The sequence below is a fragment of the Panulirus ornatus genome, chromosome 4 (genome assembly GCF_036320965.1).
Source record: "Panulirus ornatus isolate Po-2019 chromosome 4, ASM3632096v1, whole genome shotgun sequence".
NCBI lineage: Eukaryota > Metazoa > Arthropoda > Malacostraca > Decapoda > Palinuridae > Panulirus > Panulirus ornatus.
In genome coordinates this window covers 69,914,012-69,938,011 of record NC_092227.1, presented here as the reverse complement: position 1 = coordinate 69,938,011, position 24,000 = coordinate 69,914,012, and the positions used below count along the sequence as shown (strand labels likewise).

Below are 24,000 nucleotides of genomic sequence, written 5' to 3'. Positions count from 1 at the left end.
CCATGAATGAACGGTAATTTAGGAAATGAATGAAGAACAAACCACGCTTATGGATCGATGTTTCATATGAGTTCGATAAGCTGACACTAATTTCGCGCTTTGCTTACCTACGTTATAGTAGCATGTGCATTCTCTACGTAGGCTGCTGCTTCCTATAGATTCTGTGTGGAGACCCGCCACTTGAGGAATGACCGTTATGATACCCCCCTCCTTCCCTGGAACAGCTAAGATCTGATGCGGAATTCTCTTCCCTCCTTCCGTCTTTCCCACGTCCTCTGGCATTTCTGCCTCCATGTGCCGGGTCTGTAGACACCTGTAAAGCACAGACGAATTTGCATTTCTTCTTATCTTAACATTTTTTTCTTTAACCAGCGTTGGCCTCTGATCGGGACATGTTTCGTCGGTCACTATAAAGAAAAAAGACCTTTGTTTCTAAAGTTCGTTTGTCGTCAAACAGACAGACAGACAGACAGACAGTCAGTCAGACAGAAGGACAGAGGGACAGCATCAAAACCCAAAGGAAGGAAATTCGGCAGCAGACACCCGTGCCTCACCGTCACATGCTCTGGAGACGTCGAGGACCATGACGAAGGATTTGCCAAAATCTTTTCGAGAGGAGACTGGAAGGGAGTCACGCAGGGGACGTCGCCAACAGACCTGCCACTATTGGTGACCTGAAAGACGGAAACGAGAGAGAGAGAGAGAGAGAGAGAGAGAGAGAGAGAGAGAGAGAGAGAGAGAGAGAGAGAGAGAGAGAGAGAGAGAGAGAGAGAGAGAGAGAATGTGTTAAGGAGAGTTTAAAAGTCTTTGGAGACAGCAAAAGTTAGAGTGACGGGCAGAATGGTCTGTTTACCTAGGGATGGACTGCCTCGAGGCATACTTCCAAGAACGAGGGAAAGTTTAGGATTTTACACGAAGACGAAACAGCAAGGATTTGTGCTACCTCAGGGTTGCACTGCCTTAGGCCACAAGCAGGTCTGCCATCTGGACAGTACTATTTGTCCAGTTGTAGCTGAGATATAGTTTGGAGGTCCTTGCACGGGGAAAATACTGAGAACAGACACTCGGAGGGAGGAGGCAGGGAAGGGCTTGATCTGGTATACTCCAGAGTAGAATCTGAGAAAAATAAGATGTCCAAAAGAACTGCTATATAAGTCGGAACGTTGGCTGAGGACTGGTCAGGTCGAGTAAGAAGTGGACAGACTGTATTGCAGAAGTTACTGGAGAAACTTCTGTATAAGAATCAGGAAGATTTATCAGTTGAAGAAGAAGAGATGAAATCAGCACTTTCTCTTTTTATAAAGTCTTACTGATTCAGAGCAGAAATGCGAAGAGTTTCATGACCGGACGCGCTCCGCCCCTGAGGTGATATGGATCAGGACAACTGTGATCAAACCATGAATCGGTACAAGAAACGAAGGACTCCATGCCAAGATGTTCTCCACTATATGAACAAGACAGCTGAAGTCATCTCGAACACAAAGCGGCACAAGTCCCGAGGAAAGTCATTATAAAATCTGTGCAAGGAAGATTGTTCAGCCTTTCTAAAGTGCCAAAGTTGACGTTTCGAGGAAGGGGAACGTGTCCTGTGAGAAGTGATCGAGATAAGAATGTTGTCAGGATACTGGACGGTGCCAGCCAAAGTGCATGTATGTTGGGATGGTTGGGAAGTAAGACTGAGGCCGAGTGTGTTGCAGGACTAGTAATGACGATGAGGAACCCGGATGGCTGAGTGTTTAGGTTGTTAGGGAGGGAGACAGGGCACGTGAATTATGGAAAAGAAACCATGTGCTTTGGGACGTGGCCACAGTGGCCAGTCTGACACTACCCTGATATCACCTTCATCAGTATACAACGGGAGGCAATCAAGGTCTTCAGCTTTGGGCTCAACACTAAACTGACCATCGTACTTTGTGTTCATCATCGACTTCAGTTGCAAGGACATGCCTATCAGGACTTCCTTCGTGCACGTCTCGTTAAAATTCCATCTTCTGTACAACTACCAACGACTCATGATCTATGGAGACTCAGACCACTAATACTTTAGGTAACCTACACATGACTTCCCCACGGACGTGTCTATGACCCGGTCATAGCGGACCCGCCCACCGTCACTGTGCACAGCCGTCGACTTTGGCAAGTGTACACCTAGGGCCACTTGGCTATGTACAGCCGAGGACGACACAACCATACGCCACAACTGGCCTCTCATGAAAGGCTCCTGAACTGAGCTTTGCTTCTCATGAATGTTTGCTTGACGTACAGTAAGGAGACGCGAGTCAACAAACTGGAAAAATCGAATATTCAGTCTGGAGCCGCAACGCCAACACGACCAACCTGGTTTTACACAATCCCTTAAGACATGTTCTGGTTTAGGCGACAGCCAGTAAGCTACATACAGCATGGGATTCCTTACAGGCAAGCAACATCCATCACAGCACGAGAGTCACTTACACCCTCCAGGCAACTGGTCACTTTAACGACAATAATGTGAATGATGAGCGAACAGAGGAAACCCAGAAAGCGTTGTGTTGAGACAAAGCCAGACTGGTGAAACCAACTGCTTCGCAGCCTCGATAAAGCAGGCTGGCCAGACCATCTTATCTAGTGTCTCGATATGTGCTCTCAGACAGATAGACATCTCCCTTTAACTCCCACAGTTATGAGGAGAGTGGCTATCGAGCATAACCATACACCTGGAACCAGTCACCAACTGCTAATGGGAGTCACTGCAAGGAACACCTTCGGCTTTGTGATAACAAGAGCCCTCACTTCCTCAGAGAATTACCAGATCCACTCCCTCTCCTCTCCCTTTATAAAGACAACATTTGGAATAGAACACAGAGCCGTGCGAAGACACATCCTACACACAGTGAAGAGTTGAAAACCCAGAATCAAAGAACTACCATAACACAAAACGTTCTGTCTTTAGCAACAATTCTGATTAATTACACACGAAATCTGCGGTCATGTCAGACAGCACAGAATAACATCCAGCAGGCAGTGTGAATTTAGATGGTCGGAATATAGCGGCGACCAGCAGGGTAAGCCCAACTAGCTTGATGTATTTGACAAGAGAATGGACACTCTCATTACTGCCCAGGACAGCGCGAGTCACTCACTATATATGAGACAGCTTCCCCACAGGAACCAGCTGAAACTGATGTTACCTGAGGACTAACTACGTGGCCACACACACTCTGGTGTTGTCATGTGGCCGGATCACTGGAGGATACCAGGTTCCATAAGGTCTGGTCTCGGATCGTCGTGTAATATGTCTTCAACAACATCCACTTCCAACTTCTGCAAATCCTGACTGCCAGACGTAGGCGAATTGATTCTTACAGTCACGTTGATGGTCGAGAACATACACATGAGATTTTCCAGAGCTGGAGTCTATGAAAGTATCGGGTTATGATGATTAGTGAACTTCACTTAAGGAAAGACGAAAGTAATGGAGGTAAAGCGCTCAGTGATGAAGCAGAAAAGTGCTTAGGTAAATAAATCATTCCACGCCTTGGTCGTGTCTGTATACTTCATGGAGATCTGAACGAGAAGCTGAGGTCGAATCAACACCGGAAGGAGATGATCAAACACACCTCGGCAGGAATCACGCCCCTGCGGTGACCGGTGTGATGCCCATACGAGGTTTAAGATTCCTCTGAAGACCACGTACACCCGTACCCGGATGACTCATCTCACACGCGAATGTGACCAACTGTCTCAGCAAACTGGACAGTGTGGCTTACGAGTTTGATGGAGAGAAACCGTCATAAAACACAAGAGCCTCACAACACGCAACACCTACGCGATGTTTCAGCCTTGACAGTGTTCCCAGCCAGGGCTCCACCCTGACCTACCCTACACCTGGCTCAGCCATGCAACTCGCATTAGGACCCACGGTGCACTAGCACAGGAGAAGAGCGTTCTCAGGCGTAGGTCCTCCGGCCGAAGATCGTCATATGAATCTCAACTTTGCGCTACAAGATGGAATCTGTTCTGTGCCTCAGTTGACGTGAGAGATATACACAGGCGGCAAGCCAACGTAAGAGCCAGTCAGTGAGGGACGCGGCAGCCGACCCCCATCAACAGTATTGAACACACGAACGTGCAGTAAGGACGCTACTGAACACGTGCACATTCTATTGGGGATTCACTTTTTGAAACTTCATATGCTACACTTGTAACTCTATACTACTGGATGACTGGGTTTTAGAATTAGTTGATAATCACCACACTGCGTGAAGACGGGATCAACTGAGAGCTTCAGATTAATTGATTAATAACTCGAGGGAGAGAGAGAGAGAGAGAGAGAGAGAGAGAGAGAGAGAGAGAGAGAGAGAGGCGCTTCTTCCCCTGACATCAAGGTTATCCTGAAGACTAATTACTCACTGGTATGCAAATTCATCATGTGTGTTTTAGCCTTGTGTTTTTCCCAAAGAGTTTCAACTCGTTTCGAAACTAGGGTTCCAGTCGTACTATGAATTCTGTGGGAACACGGACTTGTATCTAACAAGAGTACGAAGTTGACTCATTGTTTAAACATCGATTTGAATGCTAGAGTTTTATAAGCGGACTTCAGATCACAAGGATTCAACTCGCGGTTACGTAGACTGTGTGATAAACAGTATAAGGTTATCTGAGGGCAAAGATTGTTGTTCTTTGTGTTGATAATGAGCTTTGACATGACCTGCCAGGCGGCCCTCTCCTTACTGCATACCTCTCAACACTGATCCCCTCGACCTTGACCCCTTCGACACTGACCCCTTCAACACTGATCCCCTCGACGCTGATCGCTCGGCATAGACCCCTTCAACCCTGACCCCCTCAACCCTGACCCCCCTCAATACTGACCCCCTCAACACTGGCCCCCTCAACACTGACCCCCTCAACACTGACCCCCTCAACACTGACCCCCTCAACACTGGCCCCCTCAACACTGACCCCCTCAACACTGACCCCCTCAACACTGACCCCCTCAACACTGACCCCCTCAATACTGGCCCCCCTCAACACTGGCCCCCCTCAACACTGGCCCCCTCAACACTGACCCCCCTCAACACTGACCCCCCTCAACACTGACCCCCTCAACACTGGCCCCCTCAACACTGACCCCCTCAACACTGACCCCCTCAACACTGACCCCCTCAACACTGACCCCCTCAGCACTGACCCCCTCAACACTGACCCCCTCAGCACTGACCCCCTCAATACTGGCCCCCCTCAACACTAACCCCCTCAACACTGACCCCTCAGCACTGACCCCCTCAATACTGGCCCCCCTCAACACTAACCCCCTCAACACTGACCCCCTCAGCACTGACCCCCTCAACACTGACCCCCTCAACACTGGACCCCCTCAACACTGACCCCCTCAACACTGACCCCCTCAACACTGACCCCCTCAACACTGACCCCCTCAGCACTGACCCCCTCAATACTGGCCCCCCTCAACACTGACCCCCTTCAACACTGACCCCCTCAACACTGACCCCCTCAACACTGACCCCCTCAATACTGGCCCCCTCAACACTAACCCCCTTAACAATAATCCCCTCAATATTAACCTCCTCAACAATGTTTATTTACTCCCTCATTATTGACTCTCTCAATTTACCCCTTCAACACTAACACCCTCAGTTTACCCCCTCAACAGTGACCCACGAACACAGACAACGGAACGCTTCATGAAGTACTTCCAATGTGGAATCAATCTTGCATCTACCGCTTAAGTGTCACAGCGTCTCGTCACCGCCTGTAGTGGTCACATGTACTACGGTACACCGTCACGTACTACTGCATCTTGTGTGTCTGTGGTAAAACTGTTGGCAAATAATGCTGTGTGTGTGTGTGTGTGTGTGTGTGTGTGTGTGTGTGTGTGTGTGTGTGTGTGTGTGTGTGCATTTCCGGTGTCTTTACACACTAATGTAATCACATTTCTGCTTGAGTCTCTTTCAGTTATTCTCTCTCTCTCTCTCTCTCTCTCTCTCTCTCTCTCTCTCTCTCTCTCTCTCTCTCTCTCTCTCTCTCTCTCTCTCTCTCTCTCTCTCTCTCGTCCTCACTACCCTCCAGGGCCCAACCCCACCCTGCCTTACCTTACCCCTCCCTCGCTAACAACCTCTACCTCCTCCTCTTCAGGCACTGGTGGCCTCTACTACTCCTGCCGGGCTTGGGGCTGGGACTCCTCTCACCCCGAGCGCTCACACCACTCTCCCCAACCCCTCACTTCCCTCCCCGCTCATGCTACCCATTCAGGTAAGTCTCTCGTCTGGTTAGCAGGCACTTGTGGTCATGCTCTACATAGTACTTACAGTGTATGTGAGTTAATGTTAGTTCGTGTTGTATTTAGACATATACCAAAGTACGTATGCTTATATGTTTATTGTATTACATACATTATATATATATATATATATATATATATATATATATATATATATATATATATATATATATATATATATATACATACAAAGTTACTTCCCGTTTCCCTCGCTAGCTAGGGAGCGCAAGGAACAGGCGAAGTACGGCCTCACTTGTTCACATCCATTATCTAGCTTTCATGTATAATAATAATAATACGAAACCGGAGCCGCCTCACGGAGCCAAGGACCACAGACCTTTTTCATAGATTTCCCTAACCGCTTCATGTAGGCTGGTCAACCCACTGTCATCACGTCGCCCCCTATATACCACATCGTTCTAATTTGTTCTATACCAAGTACGCGTAACACCTTCCTGCATGTTGAAGCCTGATCACTCAAACCATCTTTAACTTCATCCTTTCATCTCGTTATCAGCCTCCTCCTCTCTTTGTTCCCTCACACGTATATCCACTAAGTCAATCTCTTCTCATTCACCCAATCTGTATGCCCAGACCATTTCAGCACACACTATTCTGCAGACAGAGTACAACAGCGAGCTACCAACACGATTACCAGAATGAGAAACAAATCATATGGTAGCCGTCTGGATGATCCCTGAACTATATATATTCAGAGAGAAAATCTTCATCTCATCATCTAATTAATCCTTTATCAGTTACATTTCACTCGAATTATATACTATAAACTCGAACGTAAGAGTTTTACTTCGAATGTATTCAGGAAGTTAATGTATGGCGTAACTTAGCCAGAAGTTGTTGAAAGCAACACCAGATAGACCCAGTTTCTTGCTGTAATGGCAAGGATTCCTATATTTCCGCCTGCATAATTAAGGAACAAAAAACCAGAACTCACAATCATCTCCCTGTAAGTCGTCCACTAACTATCTTACTTACTGTTACCCTAATCTCTCTGGCTCTTGTATCACCAACAACCTCACAATGGCCCAGTTGTGTGTCGCTGTTTCCATTTATTTGCATGTTTACGGAAAATAAGAATGAAGATTTACGCTCCCTCTCCTTCGCTTTGCATGGGTTCAATTTGCACATATTTGGTCTTGCGAGGTGTAATTTTAGCCAAGCGTTCGTTCAGCGCGGCTAAGGTTGGCTCACACGGCGGGCGAGCGGCCGCCAAGGTCCGGGCTTCGCGAGCAGCTCCAGAGCACCAGACCTTCTTATCCCTCAATCATCTCTGTCATATATATCTTTTTTTATATCCATACAGCTTTTGTTTCTTCTCTGATCAGTGTCTTCTCGATTTAGCACTGCGGTGTTGTCACGTCGTCAGAGTTTAATGAACAGGACAGAAATGAATTTAAGGTACGTGCTCGCTACGCTTCTCCAAGACGTCGTTTACACAACACAAGATTGTCGTCCATCCTCGCCCCTACGTCAGGCGGTCTCCGAGGTCCGCCTCTCCTGGGTATCTGTACAAACTTCTCCCATCCCTCACGGCCATTACACAGGTCGTGCTCTCCTTCTCCTTCTTCTTCTTCGTCTTCTCTCTTAAATGTTTAAGTGTTCCTCTCCAGCCAGTCCTGGGCCTTCCAGTTGGTCCTCAAGGATCAGGTCTCCGCTTGAGTCCTCTTCGAAGTCCTTACACCTCCTGGTGTCGCGTCTCCTGACACGATCATAAAGCGACTAACTTGTCTAATCATTTGCTATGACTGACGTCACATGTATCTGCTATGACTGACGTCACATTTATCTGCTATGACTGACGTCACATTTATCAGCTATGACTGACGTCTGAACTATTATATGAAACGATCGTTTGAGATACAAGACTTTACCAGAACACGATCGGACTTTAATGAGGAGTAATTCTATGGCGATGCTGAATAACTTCAAAAATGAGCAAGACTTTGAAGATAAAAAAGAACTATGGCGATAAATGATTTATAAGGAAGAAAATTTAGATGGAAATCAAAGTTTTAAAAACTAACCTAAATTTCCCATGGAGCTAAAGCTTACTCGATTTTCAGCACCATACCAGAAATAAACGTACATTATTGTCATTTACTTTCGTCTTCTTAGTGAGGCGATAGTGGAAAGACGAGTTCAGCGTAACTTTTGTTACGCACGTTTTTATCTGGCTGGTGAAAGAATTAATCTTGAAACGTTCTTTTGCAATTCTGTTGAGGAAAAGTTTCGTTGCTTTACTCGTGAAAAACAAAAAAAAATGTGATTTAATAAATGAGATGATTCAGAAATGACCGCTCACTGGTCCAGCATTCTTGTTATCACGTCACTCCAACCATCCATTGTCGTCCTCTGTGAGGCTGCTTCTCTCTCTCTTGTTATGCAGGTATCATTTCGGCCACTGCTCTTACGAGGAGTATGTATGTATGTGTGTCTTCCAGCCTCTGTGTACTCGACCCTCGACGCGCTGTAGCCCAATGCTTTCCACTGGTTGTGTCCGGAGACCAGCCACACGAGCATTGGCCGTTGTGGCACCTCATTCTCTCCTCTCAAACCAAAGCTGAGGAAGTTCTCCTCCATCTCATGTCCCTCCCGTCATCATCCTGTACTCACTCCATCTTTGAGAACCAAGTCAATAAACAACGGAGGAACTCAAATCAATCCTTCCAGGTGACCTTTTTTTTTTTTCTTTCTCATACGTACTACTTCACCTTTCGTCCGGGAAGACCGTCATTCGGAGGATGTTTCTGCCCGAGTCATACAGGCTTCTGGAGAGAGAGAGAGAGAGAGAGAGAGAGAGAGAGAGAGAGAGAGAGAGAGAGAGAGAGAGAGAGAGAGAGAGGTGGGAGGATGAGACGACAGGTTGTGTCTGTTGAGACATCTCTATAACTGACAGGAGCCGACACCTGAAGCACTTTCCGTCACTCTTAAGGATCCACTTCTGTGATGGTTGATCAAAGACAGTCAGCAGATCCTAAGAAACAGAAATTATGGTTCATAAGCTTCCTGGCTGGGGAAGACCTGCCCACTGGCCCACCTCACTGCTCCCGCCTGTTGCTTGACTCATGGAAATATATTTCTACTCATTTACAAAGTAAATTTTGGATTTTCTATTATCGGTGGGAATATGAAAGTCATAACCCACTATATCAGTGCGTATTTGAAAAATCATTTCTTCAAAAATTTAGCGTAATTTGCGTTATTTGTTTTTTTTTAATCTATTTCAAATGATCTAGAAATAAAATATTCAGTCCATTAATCTGCTCACCGAATCATCCAGATATATATATATATATATACATTTTAATCATAAATTTCAATATCTAAACGTTCTGGGGGAAAGAAGAGAAAATAATAATAATATTGTTATTGGTATGGACATACATTACGGGTTCTTGAATATTATACATCTACATGAAAGAGAAGACTTACTAGGCGCCACGTGAGCAGTGGAGTGGTGTTGTGTGTATAATGAACAGAACCATCCATGGACCACATACACAGTGTGAAGTGGTCGTGTTAATTATCATTAATACCTAAAGAAGGTGTCAAAGATTCCTCGAGTGATGGTTATAACTTGAGGTTGACGGCCTTAATGACCCTGGCAGTTGATTGGCCTGTAGGCCAAGTAAACAACCCGACCAACAGACCCATCCATAGACCATGTACACAGTGAGAGAGTTAAGTGGTCTTCGTAATCATCATTAACACCTGAAGGTCTTTAAAACACCTTAGGGTCATACTGTAATTATTTTTCCCGCTTGGTAGACGCAGAAGACAATGACGACCTCAATGACCTCGGCAACTGATACGCCTAAGGCCCAAACAACCCAAAGCCTCGTCAGGATAACCCGTTAATAACCCGGCAATTCGCCTCCCAGGTCAGCAAGGTCAAGTCGGGTCACGCCGCACGCACGCACGACCCGAGGGCGTCGCACGGAGCAGCAGCACCGACTGGAGTTATGGCAGCGGAGGTGACGCTCATTTCCTGTTCCTGAAGGTTATGTGGCAACGTGGGAGTGCTGGAGACGCCGTTGCATTCCCCCGACCTTCCACTCCACGTCTCGTGTCTCGCATCCTCCGCCCTCCGTGACCCAGTCTGCCATGTATATTGGTGTATATTTTGCTGGTCTGTTGTAACTGTGGGGCCACCAGGGCTCCGGGCTTCTCGAAGGAGAGGAACAAAGAACTAAACCGAAAATGCGACGGCTCCTGCAGCTTCAGGGATGCGCTACAAACAGCAGCAGGGAAATGATGGACTGCTTTAGGATGGGAAACTCTTCGAGGAGCTTGTGCTCCTCTCTGTCCACTGACGATGATACGACATCGACGATGATACAACACCGACGAAGGTAATCTTTTTCACTCGCGGCGTAACCTCTGTTGGCGGAGTCCGGTAACGCGTTTTCATATTCATTTATCTGTCCTTTACTATATATATATATATATATATATATATATATATATATATATATATATATATATATATATATATATATCATTGCTTCTCTCTCTCTATTCTACATGTATTATTTCTGCCACAATTCCTCATGAACCTTAGCCCATCACTAGCAGATAGCGTTCTCTCCTTCACAAGTGGCTGTACCGTTAAGGATCAGTCCCAGATTCATTTAGTGGCTCACAGACCGACGGGAACATGACTTAAGCGAACGATCCCGACCACAGACTGCTGGGTGCTGTGGGGCTTAGGGTCAACTGCCTGACACACACACACACACACACACACCATGTTGAGTAGGTAGTACTGACACCTCTCTTAGTGGATGCGTGACTGCATAAAAGGGAAAGCAGTGAAAGAAAAGAGAGAAAAACAATCAGATACGACTCAGAGGGAAACTGGTATTTAAACTGGTGAAGGTATGACTAAAAAAAAAACGATATTTAAGCAAGTTATCAACATACACTGAGAAGACAACACAAAATGGTTATGATCTTGAGCTTAACCAAGACTAGATACTAGACCAGGTTATTCAAGACTCGTAAGAGATCGCAAGGAGAACAAAGCCAAACGGCCGAGATGGCTGCCCATGTGGCAACCAGGACACTGATAAGGGATGATATGTGGGGCGACGACTGGCCGTAACCCTGAACTGCTGAGGTGAGGATGGAGCACACTCTCTCTCTCTCTCTCTCTCTCTCTCTCTCTCTCTCTCTCTCTCTCTCTCTCTCTCTCTCCTCTCCTCTCCTCTCTCTCTCTCTCTCTCTCTCTCTCTCTCTCTCTCTCTCTCTCTCTCTCTCTCTCTCTCTCTCTCTCTCTATCTATCTATCTATCTATCTATCTATCTGTCTATCAAGTGGTGGTCCTCTAAATGGTTTATAGCCTTAGCGATAATGATGGTTTCTATCAGTTTACCAACTACAGACATTAATCTAACGTGTCGATAATTCCCGGGCAGTGATTTAATACCTCTTCTGAATATCTGTGTTACACCGGCAACTTTCCATTCCTCTGAAACATTTCTCATAGCAAGTGACTCTTTGAAAAGAGCGGCCAAGGGCTTAACAACCCCCTTTTTTTCGCCTCCTTCGGTGTCCTCGGATAAAACTTATCTGGTCCTGCTATTCTATCTATTCTTTTTCTACTCAGCGCTGATAGTATACCTCATCTTGTATTGTAACATGATGCAAAACGTTTCTCTCTCATAGCAATTGGGTTGGATTCGGAACACAGCTGCATCCGCAGCTGTAAATATAAATTCAAAAAACATCGATTAAATTTAATCTCTAACATGGCTTCCTTGTCTAGGATCACTGTCTCCATTTTCTGTAATGAACGACCCAAGTGATTGGGTAAGACTCTCCTATTTCTAACATAACCAATAACTCACTGGGGGTTTCTTTTGCTGTTTTCAGCAATTTACACTTTATACTGACGCATGAATCAGTATGTATAAATCTCCTGTTATGACTGAATGTTGTTCGTTATACACTTCTGCCAACTGATCACAAAGTCATTCGTCTATCTCTGTTGCCCATGACCGAGGGGTCTATAAACTAATCCTATTGCTATTTGCTTTCGAAGTACATCTTTAATGTCAACAAAAATGAAGTTGATTGTATCAAGAGCTACAAACTTTTTCTAGCACAGGATTATGCTTAGATTTAACGAGGAGCAAGACACATCCTCCGCCTTCTTGATTTGTCTTATCACTGCTTAAACAGACTGTACCCAGCAATCTAATATTCAGCGCGGAAATCTTTATTTCTTAATATCTAACCAAGAGTCCGAAATGCCAGTCATATCGCGATTTTCTCCCACAACACTTGTGTCTTAACTCCACAAATTTGTTACGAACGCTTCGTGCATGAACATGACGTATTCTGATATACGACTGAAACTTGTTATCAGCACGTGTGTGTGTGTGTGTGTGTGTGTGTGTGTGTGTGTGTGGGCAGCAGAAGGAATGATGCTGCTCCGAGCATTTATTGTGTTCCATAAAGCTGTTTTCTTGTGTTACTTATGAGCATCTTCGACATAAGTCTCCTGAGTCTGGTAACTGGTATGTGCGTATAAAGTTCGGTCAATATGTATCAGATAGTATCATTTCTTGTTCACACTTCCAGCAGTAATATGGTCCCACATTCTAAGAGAGGCGGTGGAGGTTCTCCACCACGAGAGAGAGAGAGAGAGAGAGAGAGAGAGAGAGAGAGAGAGAGAGAGAGAGAGAGAGAGAGAGAGAGAGAGAGAGAGAGAACATGGTCTCAAACCCTCCGAGAGACGGTCTCGCCCCGAACCCCTCCTGAGACCCCTGAAACACAGTCCTGACTCCATCACCCATGAAGAAAGGTCGTCATCCAGGGCCGACGTACGGGAAACTGTACACCCACGTCCCTGGAAACGCTCTCTCGTCCTCCCTCATCCCAAACGCCTGGAAATAAGAAATATCTCGTCCCTCATTCCCCTATGTTTATCTCGTGCTTTACATCTGGAGAGACTATCTCGTACAGCGACTTCGGCAAGAAAACCTCGACCAAGACTCCATGGAAAACAAACTCTCACCGGGCCCTCGCAGGGGCGGCTCCGCCTTTGTCCCGTGGAGGTAACCCGCCCATCGATTTTCGTGGTAAAACCCTCGAGATGTGGCAATAGAGAGAGAGAGAGAGACGGTACAAGAATAGCAAAGAGAGAGAGAGAGAGAGAGAGAGAGAGAGAGAGAGAGAGGCAGGATCTGAGAACGCCGTCGAGAGAGAGAGAGAGAGAGAGAGAGAGAGAGAGAGAGAGAGAGAGAGAGAGAGAGAGGGTGATCATCTAAGTAAAGGAGAGGTGTTCCAGTGGTAAGCTTCACAGAGGTAAAGATAACCTTCCAGCTCCAGCAGTACACGCCTTCCCCCCGCCCACCACCACAGTCCTCCCATGGAGCAGTGTAGCCAGGAGCTCCACTCTGGAATCACTAGTGTCTCTCATGATTTCATTAATTTGTACATCGCGTGTCAGGCATTCCTGGTCCATCTTCTCACTGTGTTATACACACAGGACCTCCGCACATGACTGGCGTCCGCCGGTGAATCACGTAACTGTTTCAAAGCTGCATTTTCCAGCTCGTGTCAACAATGGAGTCAAAGGCTGGATCAGCAGCTGGCTCAAAGACTGTGTTAGCAGCCGGATCAAAGGCTGCACCGACAGCTGGATTCAAGGCTGTATAAACAGCTGGATGAAAAACTGGGTCAACAGCTGGATCAAAGGCTGTATAAACAGCTGGGTCAACAGCTGGATCAAAAGCTAGGTCAACAACTAGATCAAAGGCTGTATAAACAGCTGGATCAAAAGCTGGGTCAACAGCTGGATCAAAAGCTGGATCAGAAGCTGGGTCAACAGTTGGATCAAAAGCTTAGTTGAACACTGAGTCGTCCATTAGCAGGATGACGACGGGAGGTTGCCTAGTGTCGCCTCTCAGAACACATCGGGAACCTTTCCTCGCCATTCTGGAGGCCAGGGTGTGCAAACACCGTCTTGGTATCACACGGATGTATAGTCCATTCTGCTTCTTCACTCACCGACTCATCTACTTCCTCATTACTCTTTTCATATGTGTGCTTGGCCAATGCTTTCTCTTCCAAGCACTTTCAGATGCGTATGTAAAATCTGGCGCACCAACTGGTCTCGGCGGTGGAGTCTGAAGCAATTCCGTCTCCCTTACGAATTTAGAAGGTGGATGTTACCCCGCACGTCTTCCAGAGCCGAACTCTTTACGCTCGCTCGAAGTAACACCTCGAGACCTCTTGTGGAAAATCTGAGACCAAATGTTTAAGAAAAACATCCAGTCTCTGTGTTGTTTTTTTATTACAATCTGTTGATAGCTTACCCTGGCAGGACAGAGTCAAAGCTTAGAACTCACTAGACGTTCCATTATGGCAAGAGTCTGAAATGTACTAATCAAATGTAATAATCAATATAGTTACTTAAATAAATATACATTTGTTTATGATGATAATCATACTGTGTTCCAGGTCATACAACTGTGGAACAAGTGATCAGACAGTAATGTGCCATAGAGTACAGATGATGATGTGCGAAATCTCGCCAACTTATTCATCTCTACAGTCATTCATTCATATATATATATATATATATATATATATATATATATATATATATATATATATATATATATATATATATATATATATGTATATATATATATATGATGTGTGGAAAGTTTATTAAACTGGTTTTACTTCAGGATATATATTCTTCAAGGGTTTTTTTTTTTCCTGTGTTCCTAATATACATTTTCTTTACGTTTTTCATGTCCAGCGCCGCGCTACCCGCAATGACATTACAATGATTTTAATTTCAGCAAATGCCGATGGGCATGAGCGGATACGGCGGCGCCCCTGTGTACCTGGTGATGCAGTCTCCAGGTGGGGCGGCCACACCAGGCCAGCCACCAGGGAGCGCCTACATCCAAGACTTCCTGAGGAACATCCCTTATAGCGCCAACCAGAGAGGCGTTACCATCTACGAGCTGCCGGAGTCGGCCCACCAACACCGGCCAGGGGTGAGTACCGCAGGAGGGAGGAGGAGCGACCACACAACTCAGTACATAGTTCGCTGGGCACACGAGACATGGTAAGTGACGCAGGAGCAAACACGGTGGAGTGAGTACCACCTGACAGGACAATGTAAGTGTTGCACGATGTAAACACAAAAATTTGATACTGCACAGGGTTCACAAAAGACAGATAAAGAGCAGCAGCATGGATAAATGATAGATGGGATATGATACAGGAAGTGAGATAAATGATAAAGCAGAGCGTAAAGAAAACAGGGAAGGTTGGACGGGAGGTGGACAGGACCAGTAAGGTGTATCGTGGAGAAAAGACGATGGACAGGGTAGGTGTTACAGGAAGTAAACAAACCACATCAGGGGCTGGATGGAGTGAACAAGCCCGGGAGGTGCAGCAGGCAGAGAGTCTAGAGATCACGACAGAGATGATACCACAAGGAGGAGACAAGTTGAGGAAGGTTCTCTCCAGGGAGGACCAGGGAGGAGACAAGTTGGGGAAGGGTTCCCCAGGGAGGAGACAAGTTGAGGAAGGTTCTCTCCAGGGAGGACCAGGGAGGAGACAAGTTGGGGAAGGGTTCTCCAGGGAGGAGACAAGTTGGGGAAGGGTTCCCCAGGGAGGAACTAAGTTCTTGTTAATGCAACAGGGAATGAACGGGACACAGTAGGTGGTGTGCGAGGTAGGACAGGCAGGGCAGGTCCTGCTGGAGGGTGTCACAAGGCCGGGTAGTTACCGCCAGGGTTGTCACAAGGCTGAGCAGGTGCTGCAGAGAGTGAAAACGAGAGACGGTCAGATGCTGCAGGAGGTGGACAAGATGTTCTACAGAGAGTGGACAAGACAGAGGGAACTGCTGCAAGGCGTGAGCAAGACAGGGTAGGTGCAGCGAGGGGGTGTTAGTGGTGGGGAGGTGCTGTACGCAGGGCATGGAGGGAACTACACTGGGTAGTTACCGTCAAATCAACCTTCCCCCTCATCTTCTCACCCAGTAATCCATGTATGACATAATTCAGGACAAAAACTGTAGAAAATAACTCGGTAGGATCGAAGGTCTATTATGAAAATTCGTTGATATCACTTCTAATATCTTCCATCACTACAAGCTACAAGCTTCAGAAGCAACAGTGTAAACATTCCGGAAAAGTGTGAATGTTAGTTTGGTCGGTGTTTGGGGCTGTGGGTCGTGCCAACATAAACATTAGGTTTATGAACAAAGTTCGACAGCAAAACATTTTATGGATATGTAAATCGCAGTCCACTGGTTTAGTGTAGATTAACATTCCATGGTAATAAACATGATCCCAACATATTTATTCGGAAATGTTAACCAGTCGCTACGTTTCTTTATTACTCCCCAGCTCATGATAATTGTCTTTATTATTACTACAATAAAGTCCACACCGCAGGGCACATATTCTCACACACACACACACACACACACACACACACACACACACACACACACACACACACACACACACAATAGGCACACATAACATCAATGAACATATAGTGATCCAGTATGTATATAAGGAAGTAGATAACTTGTGTGTTACAAAATTTGGCTTGATAGACAGTGGTCAGCCGAGATCCCTGAGCACCACACACACAGATGACACAAGGTGACCAGGTCACGTCACTGAGGAGCACTAGTTGTCAGGTCGAGGACAGTGTACGGTGGGTCGAGGGACGAGACCACTTGGTGTAGTCATGATGACACAACCTCCCAGCTGGTGCTGACGAAGGGACGGGTTGTGGAGTAATAGTTTACGACATGGTTTACGTTCATTTTCTTGTGAGAAAACGAGAACTTCATCTCCTACATTAGATATTAATACTTCTCCACCACTGACAGTCTCAACAATCACTGAGCGTATCCATGAATAACCTGTTCTTAAACTCAGCAAGTCGATGGTCGAGGTAACTGCCTAGAATTTATGATATCAAGATACATTGTACACATATACATACGTACAAAATAGCCGAGGCCAGGTACTCAATCTATCCACCAACCCATAAGAGAGGATGAACAGCTGGGTTGACTGTAGACAGACTACCGGGCGGCCCGTGAATGCCTCATGTTAGCAACGCTAACCGATATAACACAGAGGTCTATATACGACCATGTACATAATGTCGTTGTCTTCAGTACATTAATTCCTTTTTTTTCTATTTCCATTAACCTGTGTGTATTGCTTCCGCTGTTCTTCCATGAAATGTTCATGGCTGGTCTGGTTCACACGAGGCTGTGGAGTCTATCCCCTAACGGTGGCAAGAGATGCTCTTACTTCTAGATCGTGTACAGGTGTTGATTGTAGTCCAGAATATATCCGTCCTACCACCTGCCACCCTCCTGACGACTATTCAAAATGATTCTTCCTATAATCCCTACTTCCTCCCCCATTTTTTCCCTCGGTGCCGTCTTGCTGTCCTCCTCCTCCTCCTCCTCCCTCCCCACCATGTTTTTCCAAACGTGTCCTCTCTACCGAGTCCCAAATGTATCAGATGAAAACAGCAGAGCGCTATCATCAAACTCTCTCTCTCTCTCTCTCTCTCTCTCTCTCTCTCTCTCTCTCTCTCTCTCTCTCTCTCTCTCTCTCTCTCTCTCTCTCTCTCTCTCTCAGTTTTCACCACACCCGACAGGCCTTGCCATGCTCGCATGCCTGCAATACTTCGCAGATTCGGTCGTCGGTAGTAACGCGCGCTGTCTGTCTGATGTTGTGTCTAACATCACACACACTGACAGCCCTGGTGACAGATACCACCTGCAGACCGTTCCCTCCTCCTCCTCCTCTCACCTCTCTGGTACGAGTCTCTCAAAATTCTAGATTCCCCTCCTCGTTGTCTTGTTTCCAAATCCATTTCCACCCCTGTCATACGACTTCAGAACCTCCTCCTCATGTCGTGTTCAGCTGTCCTCATCAATCTCCAGCCCTCGCTCGCTCTATATTCCCCCATCACACTTTTAACCCTTCTGAACCTCTCTGGAAATCCTCATGTCCTTCGTCAACTCATCCATTGCTCCACCAGATCCATACTTTCAACTGCAACCTGCTTTTGTCATCTTGGCGCGCGGCTCCCGTCGCATCTCCGAGTCATCGCCTCTTTTGACGTACCGGCTGTGCTAGCCGGGGTGTATGATTATTTGTTGATTATATTAATAGTAAGTCTGTTACGGGACGCAGAATGGTATTACATTTGCCTTCAGACATTGATATACCTCAACAGAGTTCCGTTCAGATGGCGGGAACACACTCCCGGGAGGCTTTTCGAATTCCACGTACTTTTGTTTCGCTGTTTCTATCTCCATATCCTAACAGTTCTCTCAGGTTCTCCATCCACCGACGTATCTCACACTACGACACAATAAACCAATGAAGCCTCGACTCCTGTTGGTCTATGTGTATTGTCCTTATCTCTTCCGTAGATATTTTTCTTTTTCTAACATTATTTTTCTCTTACTTGATCTGGGCACAAGTAAGGACTCCCCTACGCACTGTGGTCAAGGCCTCGACACCCACTTGGAAACATCTGAATTTCAGGGCAGTTCGATCTGGCGGATCCGTCCGTATGTGTGTGCGTCGTCTGAATCATTCATGGCCATGACCAGCAGACCAGAATTACCTTTGTTTTTTCTAAATTTACGAGTAGCCAAACCAAACACCGACATGTGGTTACTTGATACATACACCCGAAGTCATTAACACATACACATGATGCCAGTGGCGCGCGCACCCCCCCCCCCCCCCCCCCCACACACACACACATCAACTTATCTCTAAGTCAACATAGTGTGATTCCTGCCTAAATAAACTACATTTAGCAGGTAATGAAAGGTCTCACATGCTCCACAATGGTCATGCCATGTGATACATTAGGAAAAGAAAAATAAACTAGGATTGTAAAAAGCACCAGCACTACCTGCTCTTCAAATAAACAAGCAAACAAAAATCCGGGCTGAGGAAACAAAGGACACAGCCTTTTACAATGGGACATTAATGTAAACAAACACACCTGACTTGTGTTTGTAACGATACGAAAGCGTGTATCATTTTCGTGTTGCGAGGCGATGAATTCTCTGATCTGGATTACATTTCTTCTCATCCTTCCACTTTTTCCCTCCGTCAGGAGGGGGAGTCGGTGCCTCCGTCAGCCACGTCCTCGGAAGGGTCGCGGTGGTCGGCGTCCCCGGAGCCGTGTCGCACGAGCCACCAGCACCCGGGAATATCCGCCGCCCACGACGACCGGAGCGCCGGACGTGCTCGCTGGGGCGACCGGGGCGTGGGCGTGGGTCACCTCTGGGCGGCAGGAGAAGAAATCGCGCCCTGCAGCCGGGGGAACGAGGTGATGACGCCGGCGTGGGCCGAGAAGCAGGATGAAAACGTCCTTCCTGGAGCGCCCCTGTCCAAGCCCGGCCAAAGGTGAGCGGTGTTGGCCGGGTGAGCGTTGAGTACAGCCAGGGACACCTTCTGACTCTGTCGCTCACGACCACAGCAGGAAACCATCTGGTACTGTTTCTGTTACTCGCACTGCCTCTCTCTGTTACTGTTCCTGTTACTCGCACTGTCTCTCTCTGTCTCTGTTACTATAACTGTTACTAACTGTACCCTCGTTACTACCGGAAGTACTTTTGTTATTTCTCGTTATTGCTTTGATAATATCACTGCTATTGCTATTATTACACTATAACGTTTATAAGTACAGCAATGACGACGACTTACACCAATTTTGCAATTATAATTACTCCTATTAAAACTATCACTAGTACTTAAAGTAATTTTATAACTGCTGCTTTTGCTACTGATTTACTCTGGAATATTTATCATATAATGGTAACAGAAAGAGATTTAACAAGAGGAGCAGGGTACAGATATCATAACGGTCACCACTCGTGTGGCTGGTCCACACACAGTACTCATACGAAGCAGCATCCACTCGTATGCCATGGGTTCAGGTTTGAAGGTCTAGGGCATACACAGGCAAGAGCAATGACCGAAATGATTAGTGTAAAATAGAGAGAGAGAAGCAACACGGCAGCGGACGAAAAGGGGTAGTTGAAGAAAGGTGTTAGCATAAGAGTTGATGACGTGGATTTAGTTTTTGATTTCACTTTTGCTGAGATACAGATGGAATAAGAGCCACCTCAGATATGTGAGCAGTCCTCCAAAATGAGATGAATGAAACCCCCATAGATACAACACAGTTGCTCGCATGTAATATAATTGTGGCACCTATATACAACAACCATAGATTTTGGGAAGCATATGTTTACGTTGTTGATTATGTGAGGTCTACAGGACAGTGAAGGATATGGTTCTGCCCAACATGCTTATGACATTACAGGGTTGAACTTCAGCTGTTCTGAAATCAATATATGGGAAACGAGTGAGATCAAGAAGATATAGGTAGATTGAACATTTTTAGAGTGTTGTATTATCCAGGTCGCTGCTTCCCCATACTAAGATACTGGCCAGGTTCAAGTAGAAAGAGGACATATTTCTGATGTGAAAAATAGAATAAGTATAGCAGTGAGGAAGGAAGGGAAACTGAGTTGAAGTATGTAAAGTGAAGCATGTAGAGTGGGGCATCGGCGTACAAACAAATAGGATCACAGGTTGAAGAATAATTCATATGTGGTAAGAGTTGAGAAGATAGGTGATAGAACAGAGCCTTGAGGGACACCAGTGTGGACAGAGAAAGAGTGAGATGTCACGCACACAACTATTACTTCGATGGAACGACTAGGAGGAAAACTAGGTACTAGAGATCAGGGAGGAGCAGAAAAGCCAAAGATGGGAATCTAATAAGCAAAGACTCGGCCATGACACAAGATTCGTCAAAATCCCTGAGACAAGAGGAGTAAAAGTGAGTTACAAAGGAGCGAGTCAACAGGTGGATCTATACCGCAAAAGCTAAGGTGAATATGACGACAGCGACACCCCTTGCCGGGAGTCGAACAGCTGAGCGAGCCGTATATAGGGATAGCAGTTTGGTTTGAAGGGTTAGGGGATATCTGCAACGTAGGTACAAAGTTACAGAAGGTAAAGAAATTTGAAGCCACATGGCATCGAGGTTGGGTTATTTAAGATCTATCAGGCAAACACGAGGCGCTTTCTGTCCTACAATAAGCAAAAACGGCGACGTTGAAGTGGAGACGATGGTAAAAATTTGATCCCTTAGTCAAGATGAGAGGCAGCGCTGGGCATATGGGTTTGAGAATAAAGATCAGGCAAGGATGTAGAAGTAGACACGTGTTCAGCATAAAGGAGGTTGGGTCTGAGGCCGCAACGACTGCAGAAACGGATGGGGTAAAAGCCAAGGCATGGAGGAAGGTCGGTGTAGGTGGGGTGGGTTCACCCGGTAGCTACACGTCGGTGGGGGGATTACCCTCGCCCGAGGTAATGCTGCTGTTACAGAAGCGTCAGTCAGATCTATCATGATATCTCTCACCCTCACACACACTCCCCGTGTAGCTTGGCATGGGAACACAACCGAGACGACTGTACCTCTACCTAAGTCCAAGACAATTTCAATCCTACTCAAATCTAAGATAACTTTACCCATGTCTAAGACACTGAACCCCCTCATGCTTCGCGACAACATCACCACAATACTTTCAGTCCGGATAACAATACAACTCATAACTCCACGACAACTTTCCCCAAAACACATGGAAACATTTTCACCTAAGTCTCGAAGAACATTACCAGCACTCCCCCATAACTTCGCCATCCCACATAGCCCGAGGTATGATACTTATATAAGACGTCTCTCACGTAGATCCACCACTCCTGTAACACTGGCCTAACATGTGACGGGCTGGGAGGCATAGTGGATGTATACTAACACCTGTGTGTGATGACAGGACCTACGCCAGGGGAGGAGGCATGAGCAAAATGGACCCAGAGGAGCTGGCAGAGAGGGAGAGACGCAAGAAGCAAGCTGAAGAAACTCAGCGGATCATCAAGCTGCAGGTGAGTCAAGCTGAGGAGACTCAGCTTACTGAAAGTCGTGTCTGAAAGGTATATCATAGATGAACATGAGTGTGTTATACATATATTTACATATACACACACACACCTGGTGTAGGCTGGGGTGTGTGCACGTATGTGAGTGTGTGTGTATGTGTGTTCAGTAAAGATGTAGTGCATACATACAAGGTTAAGAGATCAGGCAACATGATCGTACAACTCTCTCCACGCAACACTCAAATAGATATCACACACACACACACACACACACACACATACACACACAAACACACACACACACACATGCGAGCAGTATCAGTGGAATGTAAAATATCCAGTACTGTTGAGGACCATCTCGCCTCAGGGGTGTCCACTATAACCTGCTCCCGCGTGGGGCGCAGCCTTGAAGCTGCAGGAGCCCCACAGCAGCGGCTCTGGAGGTACGTAATGATCATGATAACAGGGGCTAAACAGCAGTTCAGATAGTGATGGCTTCATTCCTCCGGGTCCAAGGCTGCGCTATAATCAGCAGCAGGGAAATGATGGACTCTTTCAGGGTGAGAATTTTACAAGTTTCGTCTGTTGACTTCGGAGAATCGGATGGGGTGACTTGCGAAAGCTTTTACCGGGAATGTCTTTTAAATCTGACTCGCGTCTCGAAGCTTTCATCCTTTGTTCTGGAAATGTATTTCCAGTTTTCTCTCCTGTCGTTCCATTGATCACCATGTCACCAGATCGATCCCTCCCTTCTTATCAGTTACCAGTGTTATCAAGCTTCTCCTTTATCAGTTACCCTTATCATTCTTCTTAATCACTGGTCTTCAACTGACCAGTAACTGTCTTCATTGCTCTGCTGATAACTTCACATTTTCTACTATTCTTCTTACTTGCAACACCAACTTTCTTCACTGTCACACTGTAGTGTTACATCCCACGTCCACGGTGTCTCACATGGGTGGACGTAACTAGGTTAAATCCAACGTTCCCAAAACCCAATTCCTCCGCATTTCTCTCCTTCTCAGAAACTGCTTCAGACTCTATCATTTCCTTTATAGATTCCGTTCTTCACGCGTGTGACTCACTCAATATACCTGGAATAGATTGGATATTACATCATCATTCCTTGGATATTCCATGTCATTAAATCTGCCTATAGAATACTGACGTGTCAGTTGACATACCCACATAGTAAGTACTCAAGCCACACGTATACCTAACCAGCTGCTCACATAGACGTAGTGGATCCTTCTCCATCTACCACCACAACATACCTCAGTCGAAAGCGTTTCGTTTGATCAACTCGTTCTCTCTTTCTCTCTCATAACTCGACCTGAACTTCTGTCTCTTCGCTGAGTCGTTGTCTTTCTCATCAGATTACAAAGAACGTATTGGTTTCCTTGCTGTGAACATGGTTGTTTCCGTGCCTCCTCCCCCTCTTCCTCGAAGCCACAGAGCACAGTAAACACTCCACTAAATCCCACAGACGTTGTAGGAGCAGAGGCAAGGCGAGGATGTGGCTGGTGTGGCGCCTGCTTCTCTCCTGCCACAGAGAGATTCTCAATATAGTTACTCTCACGTTTTGCCCCGACGTGTTCAGTCTGTCATCCTGCAAGAGGCAGGTGTATGGTCACATGAAGCTGGGTGACTTGTTTCTCATCATGTTGCGTTAGACACTGACGTGAGAACCCAATACTAAACTTA

The 24,000-nt window shown here is 46.2% G+C and overlaps 1 protein-coding gene across 1 annotated transcript in view; it reads left to right on the top strand.

The window, feature by feature from the left end:
• The window catches only part of LOC139764835 (uncharacterized), a 66,461-nt gene that overhangs the window by 16,351 nt on the left and 26,110 nt on the right, over nucleotides 1–24,000 (top strand). The window contains exons 4-7 of the mRNA XM_071691818.1: nucleotides 6,139–6,255; nucleotides 15,124–15,324; nucleotides 19,457–19,749; nucleotides 22,194–22,302. Coding sequence (XP_071547919.1) covers nucleotides 6,139–6,255; nucleotides 15,124–15,324; nucleotides 19,457–19,749; nucleotides 22,194–22,302 — 720 coding nt within the window. The remainder of the gene's footprint in view (nucleotides 1–6,138; nucleotides 6,256–15,123; nucleotides 15,325–19,456; nucleotides 19,750–22,193; nucleotides 22,303–24,000) is intronic.